The following is a 12090-nucleotide window of genomic DNA, read 5'->3' on the forward strand; positions in this document are numbered from 1 at the left end:
ACGGAGGCCAAGTGAAGGCAATTAAATAACGTTTATTTCATTAGAGAACAAAATCAGCAGCATCACAGCCTGAGCCCTAACCCATCCCAGCCCCTCAGCCCCCACGCTTCTGCCTAATGTCGATAATGGGGGCTGCGGGATCTGGACCTTGAGCGCCTGGAAAGAAAGAGGGAGGGGCCCATGAGGGCTAGGCAGAGCAGGGGAGGCCCGTGCATGTGTGTACATGTATACACACGCACCAACACACTTGGGGATCACTTGGGCTTCAGTGGCTGCAAAGGAGGGAGACAGCCTTACAACTGGAGGGTGCAGGGTGGAAATGGATGAATCCAACCCAGCCAGACCTCCCACACAGGACAACTGGGATTTCCCCGGAGCTGGTCCGGCTTACTCACCTTCGGGAAGAGCTGTACTCTCGACCTAGAAAGGAAGGAGGAGGTGAGGACAAAGCAAATGCCCAGGGCCAGGAACGGGCCCCAGGGCTGGACTTCTGGTCTCACCTTCCACTGATGCTACACCAGCATGTCCACTGCTGGGACTACAACCTGTGCCGCCCACCCACACCATGTGCATTTCTTCCCATCCTGCAATTCCCTTGTGACTGAAGCACACTGCATGCCTGCCTGTGCGCACACGCATCTTAAGAGTTTTAACATGTGGAAACGTGGTTTTTTTATAATCAGTTTTGACATCACTTCTCTTTTTTTTTTAAATATATTTTTATTGATTTCAGAGAGGAAGGAAAGGGAGAGATAGAAACATCAATGATGAGAGAGAATCATTACTGGCTGCCCCTGCTTGCCGCCCACTGAGGCTCAAGCCCGCAACCCAGGCATGTGCCCTGACCTGGAATCAAACCGTGACCTCCTGGTTCATAGGTTGACGTTCAACCACTGAGCCATCCGGGTCAGACCACTTCTTTTTGTTCGTTTTTGTTAATCCTCATCTGAGGATATTTTCCATTGATTTTTAGGGAGAGTGGAAGAGAAAGGGAAAGACCAAGAGAAGCATCGATGTAAGAGAAACACATCAACTGGTTGCCTCCTGCATGAGCCCTGACAAGGGCCGGCTAAGGAGGAGCCTGCAACGTGCCTGTGACCGTGGCCGTGCCCGGAATCAAACCCGGGGCCCTTTGGTCTGCAGGCTCTATCCGCTGAGACAATCTGCTTCTCCTTTTTAATGCCCCCGAGCCTGCAGCCCAGATCTCCCGGCCCAGTGACTATGGGACACTCACTGTAACGGGGGGAAGGCGAGCGGCTCTGCCGGCTGTACTGGCGTTCCCATTCTTCTCTCTCCTTCTCTCGGCGTTCCCGTTCCCTGCAGGGGGGAGGGGAGGCAACCCAGGGAGGGGTGAGTATGCTGCCCAGAACACTGAACTCAGGGCAAGTGCTTCATATCCTAGTCCCAGTGGAAGAGCAACCATCCCCTCTTGGAAGAGTCAGAGGGGATGCTTGCTAGGCAGAGCCTGGACTCCCACCCTAGTCAGCCTTGCTATGAAAGGCTCGCTGAACCAACAGAAAGGAGGGCCGCCTCGTTCGATCATGTCCGGTCCCACTCCACGCAGTCACAGCGCTCAGGGACTTACATGCTAAATGCTTAATTGGTTTTCAACAGAATGACTGGGATTTGCAATCCTAAGGGCGACATTTACCGGGCACCTTCTCCTGGCTGAGGTGGGACAACTATTCCCTCCCTATTTAAGTAGCTGAGCAAATTAAGACTCAAACAAGAGAAAGGCCCATAGCTGGTGGACGAGGCAGGATCAGAACCCAGATCTGACGGATGAAGCTGAGTCCTTCGGCATTCTGCCTCCTAACGGAAGCACACAGCATCCTCGAAAACCCAACACACAAGGGGCGTGTAATAGTGATGTTAACGATGAAGACTAACTGCAGTGGGATTGGGCATCGGGCCTTCCTATGTGCCAGGCACCACACTGGGAGCCTCATAGTAGGACCCTGCCAAGGCACCAAGGCGGGGGCATTAGTACGTCTGTCTCACAGAGGAAGGAGTCCTGGCTCAGAGGGGGTCAAGTTACTTGTCCAAGGACCACAGCAAATACAGAGTGGAACCAGAACTACTGATAGGCAACAAGGTCCTGCCACTGACTGATGTCCCTCCTTGCTAATACGGAACACTACGCAGAGGGGACAGGAGAGAAGCTGTCTCCCAGCACTGGGCCAGACTAGCCATGGGGCTGGCTGGAGTTCAGCCCTCCCACAAACAGCACCGCCTCAGTGTTCTGGGGGCTGAACACACAGCAACCAGACCCGGCATCTCAGTGCAGACACTGCTAATAAGCAAGCACACCAAACAGACTGCACGTCAGGTGAGGGTTAGTGTTACGAAGCACACAGAACAGGGTTGGAGCTGGGAGCGTTTTGGGGTGCTACTCTGGACAGGATGGTCAGGGAGGAGATTGCCCAGTGGACTGAGGGAGGGAACCAGGTGAGGATCTGGGAAACAGCAAAGGAAATGGGAGCTGGTGGAGCAGGGTCATTGTGGCTGGAATAAGCTGGGGATGCAGGGAGGAAACAGGGCCAAGGGAGGGTTCTGGCAGGGCTATAGCTCAGAGCTGGGTGGCAGGGAACGAAGGAAATGGGGGGCTTCCCAGAAGGAGGTGGCTGCGGCGGATACAGGGAGCAGAAGGCTCTTACTTCATACGGATCTTGCGGGCCATCGCGCGAAGCTCATCTTCCCGCTCCTGAGGCAGAGATGGCAGTGAGGGCGGCCCAGCTGGCACCCGCCCGAGCCCCGCTTCTCACTCCACCCTTACCTGCCGTTCATGCTCCTGTTGTATCATCTTCTCCTGGGCGGCCTTCTTATCCGCCTTGACTGTGGGGGGGGAGGGATGCAGTGGCTTGGTAGGCCTCCAAGCTCAGAGGGCCAGCCAGCCTACCAACGCCCTTAGCACGATGGCAGCAAAGCAGCGTGCACACCCACTCCTCCCCAGAGCGCCTCTCCTACAAGGCCAGGCTGGAAGGAGGGGGAGCGAGAAGACTTGGGGGATAGACGGGGTACATACACTGTCTGTTCAGTGCCTTCTGCATCCTCAGCTTCAGCTTCTCCTGTGGCGTCAGCTTGGGCTGGGGAAGGGGGAAAAGAGGTGGGAGAGGGGGTGGGTGTCCCGGAGTTCCCACAACCCACCTCATTCAAGAGCCTGGGACTTTTGGGGGCATGTGGGGAGGGGCAAGCTGTGGACACCTGCCATGAAGGTCTGGAGGTCCAGGACAGACGGAGCCCCGGGGAGCAGTGCGGAGAAGGGGACATGGATATCATGGGAACAGAACCCTTCCGGTTCCCTTAATCCCCGGGGCTGGGTCTCCCGGCCCACCCGGCCCCCCTGCAGGCCCACCGGGCCCAGCACTCGGGCACTGCTGCTGCGGGAGTTAGACGGGCGAGTTCCAAATTCTTACTGACTTTGGCAGCTCCTGTCTCTTTACCAGCGGCAGGTTCGGTCCTGGGAGGAGGAAAGAACACCTGCCATCTCTGACCCCACACAGCATCACACAGCCCTGACCAGAGCCCAGGCCATGGGTCTCAGGCACCCCAGTCCCTCTCGGATCTGACCCCTCTGATCCATCATCCAAGGCAAGGCCCTGCCTCCTCAGACCCACCCTCCCAGGTCAGGGCCATGTTCCCTCACACCTCCCAGGACACAGGCAAGTTCAAAACGAAAACAGTCAGGTTCATCCCATCTCAGGCTGAGAATCCTCCTCCCCCAGCCCTGCACCTGCTCACTTTTTCAGCTTCTCGCCCACAGCAGGGGACGACGCCGGCCTGGTCAGCTTCTCCCTTGGGGGTGATGACGAGTGACTCTGACTACGGCTTCGACTACAACTGCGGCTGCGGCTGCGGCTCTGGCTCTGGCTGGGGCTGGGGCTGCGGCTCCGAGTCAGACTGCGGCTTCGGGATGGGCTGAGGGACCAGCTGCTGCGGCTGCGGCTACTGCTGTGGTGCCTGGGACCCCGGCCGCCCCGCCTGTACCAGTCCCCTGAGCGGGAGCGGCTCCTGACGGCAGTGGGGCAAGAGAGGGGCCATGAGGCTCCAGGGACCCCATTCACACCACCCCCACCCCCAGCTCTTAATCTACAGAACTCCTACAAGGCCCTGTGGTTGGCCCAGGTGTGACTACCTCTCTCCAGCTCCTTTCCCTCAGAAATCCTAGCTGCTCCCTGGCCTCACTCAGTTTAAACAGAGACCACCTTCTAGATACAACCACCCCAAACTCACTAGACACCCACTTACCTACCTCCCTGGGAGGTGACCTCTGGGAGGGTGGGCCCTGGCTGGTCAGCACCCCTTTTACATACTGTGCCCAGCTCCGGGCACCCAAGAACCACATTCTCACCTTGCCAAGGGTCTCACACCAGTGGGGCCCAAGCCCTAGCCCCACTCCCCACCAGGCTGCAGCACACACCTACCAGACCCGGTTTGGGAGTGAGCAGCCCCATCCTCTCTGCTTGGGACTGGCACTCCTCAGGTAGGGCTCACTGGCAGACTGGCATCTGACATGTGACCAGTCCCCACTCCCCCAGCCTTTCTCCTGTTATCACCCTGGGCCAGCCTACAGGGAATGACCTGGAAGCCAAATCCAGGCCCCACGCTGATTCCACTGGGGCTGTCCTGAGTTTTTAGAAAGTTCAAATTTGCCCTAGCTGGTATGGCTCAGTGAACAGAACGTCGGCCTGCGGACTGAAGGGTCCCGGGTTTAATTCTGGTCAAAGGTACATACCTGGGTTGTGGGCTCAATCCCCAGTAGGGGGCATGCAGGAGGCAGCCAATCAATGATTCTCTGTCATCATTGATGTTTCTATCTCTCTCCCTCTCTCCCTTCCTCTCTGAAATTTAAAAAAAAAAAAAGTTAAAAAACGTTTTTAAAAGAAGAAACCTTTAAAAAAATAGAAAATTCAAACTTGTTGGCAATATTGAAAAAACAAGAGCTGCCCTTTAAAAATCCACAATCTCATCTTTTCTTGAGAAACCAGGCGACTGGGCAATACCAGGCCTGTCACTGAGCAGCCAATGACCCCTTCGGATGGGACGTGTGCTCCACCTGGCCCTCCATTTTGCTTGCCAGCCCCCGTAGATAGCTACCATTGAGGGGCATGCAGGAATAATACAGGTGACAATGCTGGCAATCGTAACAGTCCTTCCCGACTGTGAGGCTATTGTGTAAGGACTAAGCAGTGACATGGATTTACTTGTCACACTTTCACAACGAAGGGGATACTATCTCTAATTCACAAAGAAATGGCAGCCTGAAAGTTCACTAGCAGGGCCAGAATTTATACCCAGGCCATCGCTCCAAGGTCCATGTTCTCACCCATTGAGCTGAGCTGCCTTTCCACAAGCAGCCCTGATCCCACCGGGTGAGAGCGGGATGCCCGTCTCCAGACGCTTTCTGTCCTGTCATCTGCAGCACTTGCCTCAAAAACCCTGCCTTCCCCACAAAGGGCTGTCCCAGCTCTAAAGGCCAGATTCTGCTCCAAACCACAAGACTCCCTGGCGTGTCCATGTACCTCTCCACCTCTTGGCCTAGGAACTCCCTGTGAGAAGGGCAGCTCGGTCTTGTCCCCACAGCATCCCTGAACAAGGTGGCGGTGCTCCAGCCATGTTGCCATGGTTGGAGCTGCCTCACAGAGTGGGCCTCCCTCCCACAGACCCAGTGCTTCTGGTCTCACTGACCTCAGGGCCCAGGTCACCAGCAGGTCCCTCACCCCCATGCACACCAGGCCCCACGTACCTGCTTCTGCGGCGGGGCCCATACCCACCACGTCGGGGTGGTGAATGGGAGTAGCGGTGTCCATCTCGGGAGCCTCCACCTGAGTGCCGCCGGCCACGGCTGCGAGACCGGGAGTACCGCCGGGAGCGGGACCGGGAGCGAGACCAGGACCGGGACCGGGAGCGCGCGTGCCGGCCTGAGCGATAGTAGCCCCCACCACGGCGGGAGCGGGAGCTGGAGCGAGAGCTGGAACGGGAGCTGGAGGTCCTCGAGGCAGAAGAGGAAGAGGAGGAGGAGGAGGAGCGGCGGCTGCAGGCAGGGCAGAGGGCAGGTCAGTACTGGCCTGAGCCCTAGCGCCCCCTGCCCCAGGTCCCCCCACAGTGGCCAGGACTGTGGCCAGGGCGTAGGGCGAGCAGCGTGAGCGTTACCGACCGGGCGTTGGCATTACGTCCCGGGGCAGGGCCGCCAGGCTGAGGGGGTGCGGGAGGCTTCCCTGTGGCAGCCCCTGATGCAGCTGCAGCTGCGGCTGCGGCCGCTGCCTCCTCATCACTGCCCCCAAAACTGGTGATGAAGGTGATCTTCTCCTCACGGCCCGGAGTCGGGGAGCGGGAGCGGGAGCGAGACTCGGAGCTGGATTCCGAGGGCGACCTACAGAGGAGGGGAGGTGCTCAGTCATCAGGGCCCTCGAGCCTGTCTGCCAGCGAAGGATTCGCACTGCAGAGCAACAGCAATGAGAACAGCGTGGGACCTGACACCCGTGCCCATGAACAGCCACAGGGCTGTACAAGGATTTGATTCAGAACCAGGTAGCCTTCCAAAAGAGCCAGGAAAGGGAGTGACAGAGAACTGTACTGATTTTGCATGGCTTTGAAAAGGGAGGAGCAGACCTATATATTTAACATGGAACGATTTCCCAATATATATGTTAACTGGGGGGGGGGGGGGGGGGGGTAGGGGGCGGTTCAAAGACATTAAAGTATGGTACAATGCCAGACCTCTCAGCAAAAGGTGCCTCACATATCCTCCCAAAAGCCCCTTGAACAGGTCCCACCCACCCCATTCTCATGAGGGAATTAGGTCAGACTGAAGTCGTCCACCCTCAAACCCCTTTCCCAACCAGTGCCACATCCAAGAGGACACATGGGCACAGACAGGCTACACATGCCTATTAGTTCTCACTGCTTATTTCTGGGTATTCAAGTTAAAGACATTTTGGATTTTTAAGTTATACCTTTCTGCCATTTTTGGTCATCTTTCACACAAGACTCCATTGTGATTAAATCGGAAAATTAAAGAGGGTCCATATATAAAGAAAACAATTGGGAAAGCAGGCTAACATTTGGGGAGGGGGTGGGAAGGGGCGGGGATTCAGCCCTGACCAGGTAGCTCAGTTGGTTAAAGCATTGTCCCTATACACCAAGTTTTATGAGTTTAATTCCCAGTCAAAGCACCTACAAGAAGCAACCAATGAATGCATAAATAATTGGAACAACAAATCTATGTTCCTCTCTCTAAAATCAATAAATAAAATAAAGCCCTAGCCAGTTTGGCTCAGTGGATACAGTCAGCCTGTGGCCTCAAAGGGTGCTAGGTTCAATTCCGATCAAGGGCACATGCCTGGGTAGCGATCCCCAGTAGGGGGCGTGCAGGAGGCAACCGATTGATGATTCTCTCTCATCATTGATTTCTGTATCTCTCCCTCTCCCTTCCTCTCTGAAATCAATAAAATATATGTATATCTAAAATAAAATAAACAACATAACATAACACAAAAATAAAAATAGATTCAGACTCACAGCTGACATCAGGTGCTAAAATGCCAAGAACACAGCACCCAGTCTGTGAGCTCAGGGACCCTAACAGCACCCCGTATCCCTCCTCACCCTACCCCTCCTCACCCTACCCCTCCATTAGGGTGTTAGCTGGCTGCTGTTCCCTGGATCCCCAGGAACTCACCGTTTGTAGGGGTCGTAGGTGGGGCTGTCTCGGCGTGCATAGCTATGAAGAGAAGAATGAAGTGGGACAAAAGGGGGTTTGGGGATCTGAGCTGGCATGGAATTGGGCCCAAACCCTGGACTCGGGCATCCAAGGCCAGACACCGGGCATAGTGAGAAGGAAGCTGTTGGCTAGGTTATGGGCCCTGCCCTGGATCCCTTTGTCTATCCCTCCCTAGATCTGTCCAAAGCCTTAACCTTGACCCTACCCCCCAAACAATGTTCCAGATGCATCCTGACCCCAACTAACAAGGACTTCAGTCCTGCTTGGCCTCCAGAACCTAGTCTGGAAGTGTCCCTCTTCCCACTCCATGCCCGGGTTCTGCTAAGTGGGTCCTGGCTTAACTAATGACGAGGGTGATAAAACTACAACTAACATGTCTTAAATGCCACTTGCCCAGGGTCACACATTTCATAAATGAAAGCTGGGATTCCAACTCAGGCCATGTGGCCCACGCCTGCCCCACAGTAATGATAATGATGGAAAGAATCCGTGTGACTCTCTAATGAACACTTTCCATACCATATAACAAACACTGAACCCACAACGGGTTGTTTAAGCCTCATGGCAACCCTCAATCACACTCCTTGAATACAGGACATGTGGCAAAAGGAGGTACGGGCTTGCCCAGGGCTGCCAGGACTAAGAGGCAGGGGCAGAAGGGCTCTCCACACACCAGCCTATCTCATCCAAACCTGCTCAAGACCACAATGTGGGCACTGGCACAGCCTCTCTCCTGGGAGGTCACAGTACCCGTTTCCCAAAGGAGAAAACTATGTTTGTGAGAGGAAGTCACTTGCCCAAGCTCTGACAGTGAGGAAGCAACCAAGCAGCCCCTGCCCCTCGCCTTTTCCAGCCATCCCTCGCTGCCTCCCACTGGCTCCGAGATCCTGGCAGGGGCCCTGAGTGAGGAGAATGGCTGGCAGGGCAGGGGTCCACATATCCCTCAAGGCCATTCCTATCTCTAATCCTCCCCATTCACTGCCCCACTAGGACTCTCCACAAGCCACAAGCCTGCCCCCAAAGAGTCTTCTGAGCCCCAGCCCCCTCCCTAGAACCTGGAAAGACTGATGCTGGCAGGGTGGGGGCACAGGGAAGAACCCGACCTACCTAGGTGGGCTGATCTTTCGGCCCCTCAGGCGCTTCTCCCGGAACTCCCTCCGCTGGCGCCGGGAGCGACGGCCCTGGAGTAGGGTGGGTACCAGGATGGTGAGGGGTGCGCCCTCCCTGAGACGCATTCCTGCCCCCACCCGGCCCAGCCCTCACCGAGTACATGGCCTTCTCCTCCTCAAGGGCCTTGGCATGTTTGATGGCCTCTGCCTCCTCCTTGTCTTTCCGGAGCATCCTGCACAGAGGGATGAGGGTCACCAAGGAGGAGGGGGAAGGCCACAGAAAGAATCATTGCAGGAGGTGGGGGCCTCCATGCCATCCTGGGCGTCTCACTCATTCAGCACTATTATTGAGCACTTACTGCGTGCCAGGTGCTGTTTTAGGTGCTGGGGATTCAGTATTAAAAAAAAGAGAAATAGAGAAATCCTCATCTTCATGGGCTTACATGCCAGGAAAAGACCCACAGAAATAAATCATATGACAGGTTAGACCAGCCGTGGGCAAACTACGGCCCGCGGTTCGGATGCGGCCCGTTTGAAATGAATAAAACTAAAAAAAAAAAAGATCGTACCCTTTTATGTAATGATGTTTACTTTGAATTTATATTAGTTCACACAAACACTCCATCCATGCTTTTGTTCCGGCCCTCCGGTCCAGTTTAAGAACCCATTGTGGCCCTCGAGTCAAAAAGTTGGCCCACCCCTGGGTTAGATGGTGAAAACCTTGATGGGAAAATAAATCATGAAAGGGGAAAGAAAGTGCCAGGAGCAGGTAGAAGCTGCAGCAGCTTCCAACAGGGGGTCAGGGAAGCCACATAGAAAGTGACAGCTGGCCGTAGCCGGTTTGGCTCAGTGGATGGAGCGTCGGCCTGTGGGCTTAGGGGTCCCAGGTTCGATTCCGGTCAGGGGCATGTGCCTTGGTTGCGGGCACGTCCCCAGTGGGGGGTGTGCAGGAGGCAGCTGATGGATGTTTCTCTCTCATCAATGTTTCTGGCTCTCTGTCCCTCTTCCCTTCCTCTCTGTAGAAGGATCAGTAGAATATATTTTAAAAAAAAAAGAAAAAGGAAGTGACAGCTGAGGGCCTTGCCAGTTTGGCTCAGTGGATAGAGATTCGGCCCAGAATGAAGGGTCCCAGGTTCGTTTCCAGTCAAGGCCACATTCCTCGGTTGCAGGCTCAATCCCTGGCCCTGGTCAGGGCATGTAGGGAGCAACCAATTGATGTCTCTCTCTCACATTGATGTTTCTCTCTCTCTCTCCTCCTCTCTTCACTCTCTCTAAAAATCAATGGGAAAATGTCCTCGGGTGAGGATTAACAAAAAAACCCAAAAAGACAGCTGAGGAGAAATCTGGGGTAAGCTGCACAAATACCAGCAGAGCCAACTGCACAGAGTGGCCTGAAGGGCAGATGGGGCCCCAGGCACTTGAGGAGTAAGGAGGCTACGGAGGCTGGGCAGGGTTAGAGTGTGTGGGCAGATGGGCAAAGGATCAGACAGGTGAGATCTTGTGGCAGTGATGAGAGCAATGGTTGCTTCTGAGTGAGGTGGGAGCCATAGAGGGTTCTGGTAAGAGGGGTGGTGTTCAAATTTAGGATTATTCAGATTCCAACTTACTGCCCTGGTTAGCTGGGGCCATTCTCTGTAATCTGCATGGGGTGTGGCACAGGGCAGAGGCTCAACCAGCCAAGCACTAGAGAATGACCCAGTGAACAAAGACAGTCCACTAGAGGGTGCTGCCCAACAGGCCCAGGAACCCTGGGAGCTTCACTGGGGTCAGATCACCACAGGTCCGATAGAGTTGGGGTTGGCCTTAATTTCTGCCCAGGTAAAGCTGGGTCACAAGGGCCCAGCCCACAAGCTCAGAAACCTGTGTGTAAAGCGCTTAGTGCAGGGCCAGGCATACAAAATGTTCAGTAATGGGGTGGCTATTAGTATCAGAGTAACAACAGAAATACCACATCCAGAGTAGGAAGGGTGTCAGCCATCAGGCCTCACCTGACGAAGTCACCATCAGCCATGCCATAGGTTGTAGCCTGTTTGTTGAGATCTGCCACCTGTTCCTGGTTCAGTTCATCCACGTCCACCTCCACGTCTGCACCAAGAGAAAGGCTGTCAGGGGCCAAAGCCGAAACAGAGGACAGGGGAGCCCACCAGACTGAAGGCCTCTGCAGGGAGGGAGCGAGTCAGGTCATCTCAGTGTCCCCAGGCCGGCACAGGGCTTGGCCAGAGGCAGGCACAATGAATGGTGGGGGTGGAGTGGGGGTGGGCAGGTGATGTAATGGATGGGAGCCCACATGAACATGAGCAGTGGGATGGATGAGCAAGACCTAGGAAGGGAATGAGAGAAAAGTGAGGCGTGACTAGGGACCGCCTGAGGGTGGATGGAGACGGGTGTGGGTCACAGGCGATTAGGAGCCAGTGGGTGATACAGAAGTGAAAGTGGGATGGACACTTCCCATGTGCACCGTAAGCTGCTGAGTGAGAGCTGGGAGGAGGAGGAAGATGCTGGGTGTGGATCAATGGGTGCTGAGGTAGGGAAACGGCAGGGTGGGCATGAGGGCTGCCTCTGTAACTGGATGACCACTTGTTTTCCAGGAGAGAAAACGAAGGGGAGGGAGAGACAGAAGCTGACCCAAGTAGAAGAGAACGGAGCCAGAATCTAGGTGGGGACAGTGTCATAAAGCGGTGTCCTAAAATTGAGAAAGGGGTTACAGAGAGAGAAGCTGGGAACAGCACAGAAGACAGCGAGGGCGGCAGAAGGCTAGAGTGCCCTGGAGCAGGGTTGGCAGAGACAGGGCTTGTGAGCACAGGGTGCCCCACAGAGGGTGAGGGACAAGACACACAAAAAAAACCGATGCCCAGGGACTGCGGGGAGGGGGAGGGCAGAGAGGGGACCCCACCGATGTCGGGGATGACCTCATCTTCGTCCGAGTTGCTCTCCTCCTCAGCTGGTGACTCCTCCTCCTCTGGCTTCTCTGCCACCTTCTCTACCTCGGCCACCGTGCTGTCCTCATAGGTGTAGCCAATGGACGCCTTCTTCTCCGCCAGCCTGGAAGGGGGGAGCCTGTAAGCCAGGGCAGCACCCAGGGGAGAGGACGCAGCACACCCAGCTCTCTGCACACGGGCCCTCACATATGCCTCCCACAGCCTGAAACCCTCTCCACCCCCCTCCCACCAGCTTCTCTCTCACCACCCAGGCCCAGGGCCAATGCCCCATCTTCCAGGAAGACCTCCTCCAGGTGTGGTCAAGCCCCTGCCTGGCCCA

The 12090-nt window shown here is 55.6% G+C and overlaps 1 protein-coding gene across 2 annotated transcripts in view; it reads right to left on the reverse strand.

Annotated features, from left to right (window-relative positions):
• Positions 1-12: 12 nt before the first annotated feature.
• The window catches only part of LOC118674825 (CLK4 associating serine/arginine rich protein), a 24567-nt gene continuing 12489 nt past the window's right edge, over positions 13-12090 (reverse strand). Inside the window, exons 7-21 of one of the 2 annotated variants that reach the window (XM_036346912.1) lie at positions 11726-11874; positions 10821-10917; positions 8987-9065; positions 8831-8904; positions 7682-7723; positions 6158-6373; positions 5747-6034; positions 3742-4011; positions 3421-3460; positions 3026-3086; positions 2777-2835; positions 2658-2704; positions 1235-1317; positions 396-420; positions 13-156 (exon numbers count right to left, since the gene is read on the reverse strand). In XM_036346912.1, the coding sequence (XP_036202805.1) occupies positions 114-156; positions 396-420; positions 1235-1317; positions 2658-2704; positions 2777-2835; positions 3026-3086; positions 3421-3460; positions 3742-4011; positions 5747-6034; positions 6158-6373; positions 7682-7723; positions 8831-8904; positions 8987-9065; positions 10821-10917; positions 11726-11874 (1573 nt within the window). In that variant the 3' untranslated portion in view covers positions 13-113. Of the gene's footprint in view, positions 157-395; positions 421-1234; positions 1318-2657; positions 2705-2776; positions 2836-3025; positions 3087-3416; positions 3461-3741; positions 4012-5746; positions 6035-6157; positions 6374-7681; positions 7724-8830; positions 8905-8986; positions 9066-10820; positions 10918-11725; positions 11875-12090 lie in introns of those variants that run through there. The other variant, XR_004973708.1, reaches the window with a different exon arrangement.

Source organism: Myotis myotis, unplaced genomic scaffold, assembly GCF_014108235.1.
Source record: "Myotis myotis isolate mMyoMyo1 unplaced genomic scaffold, mMyoMyo1.p scaffold_m19_p_19, whole genome shotgun sequence".
Taxonomy (NCBI): Eukaryota; Metazoa; Chordata; class Mammalia; order Chiroptera; family Vespertilionidae; genus Myotis; species Myotis myotis.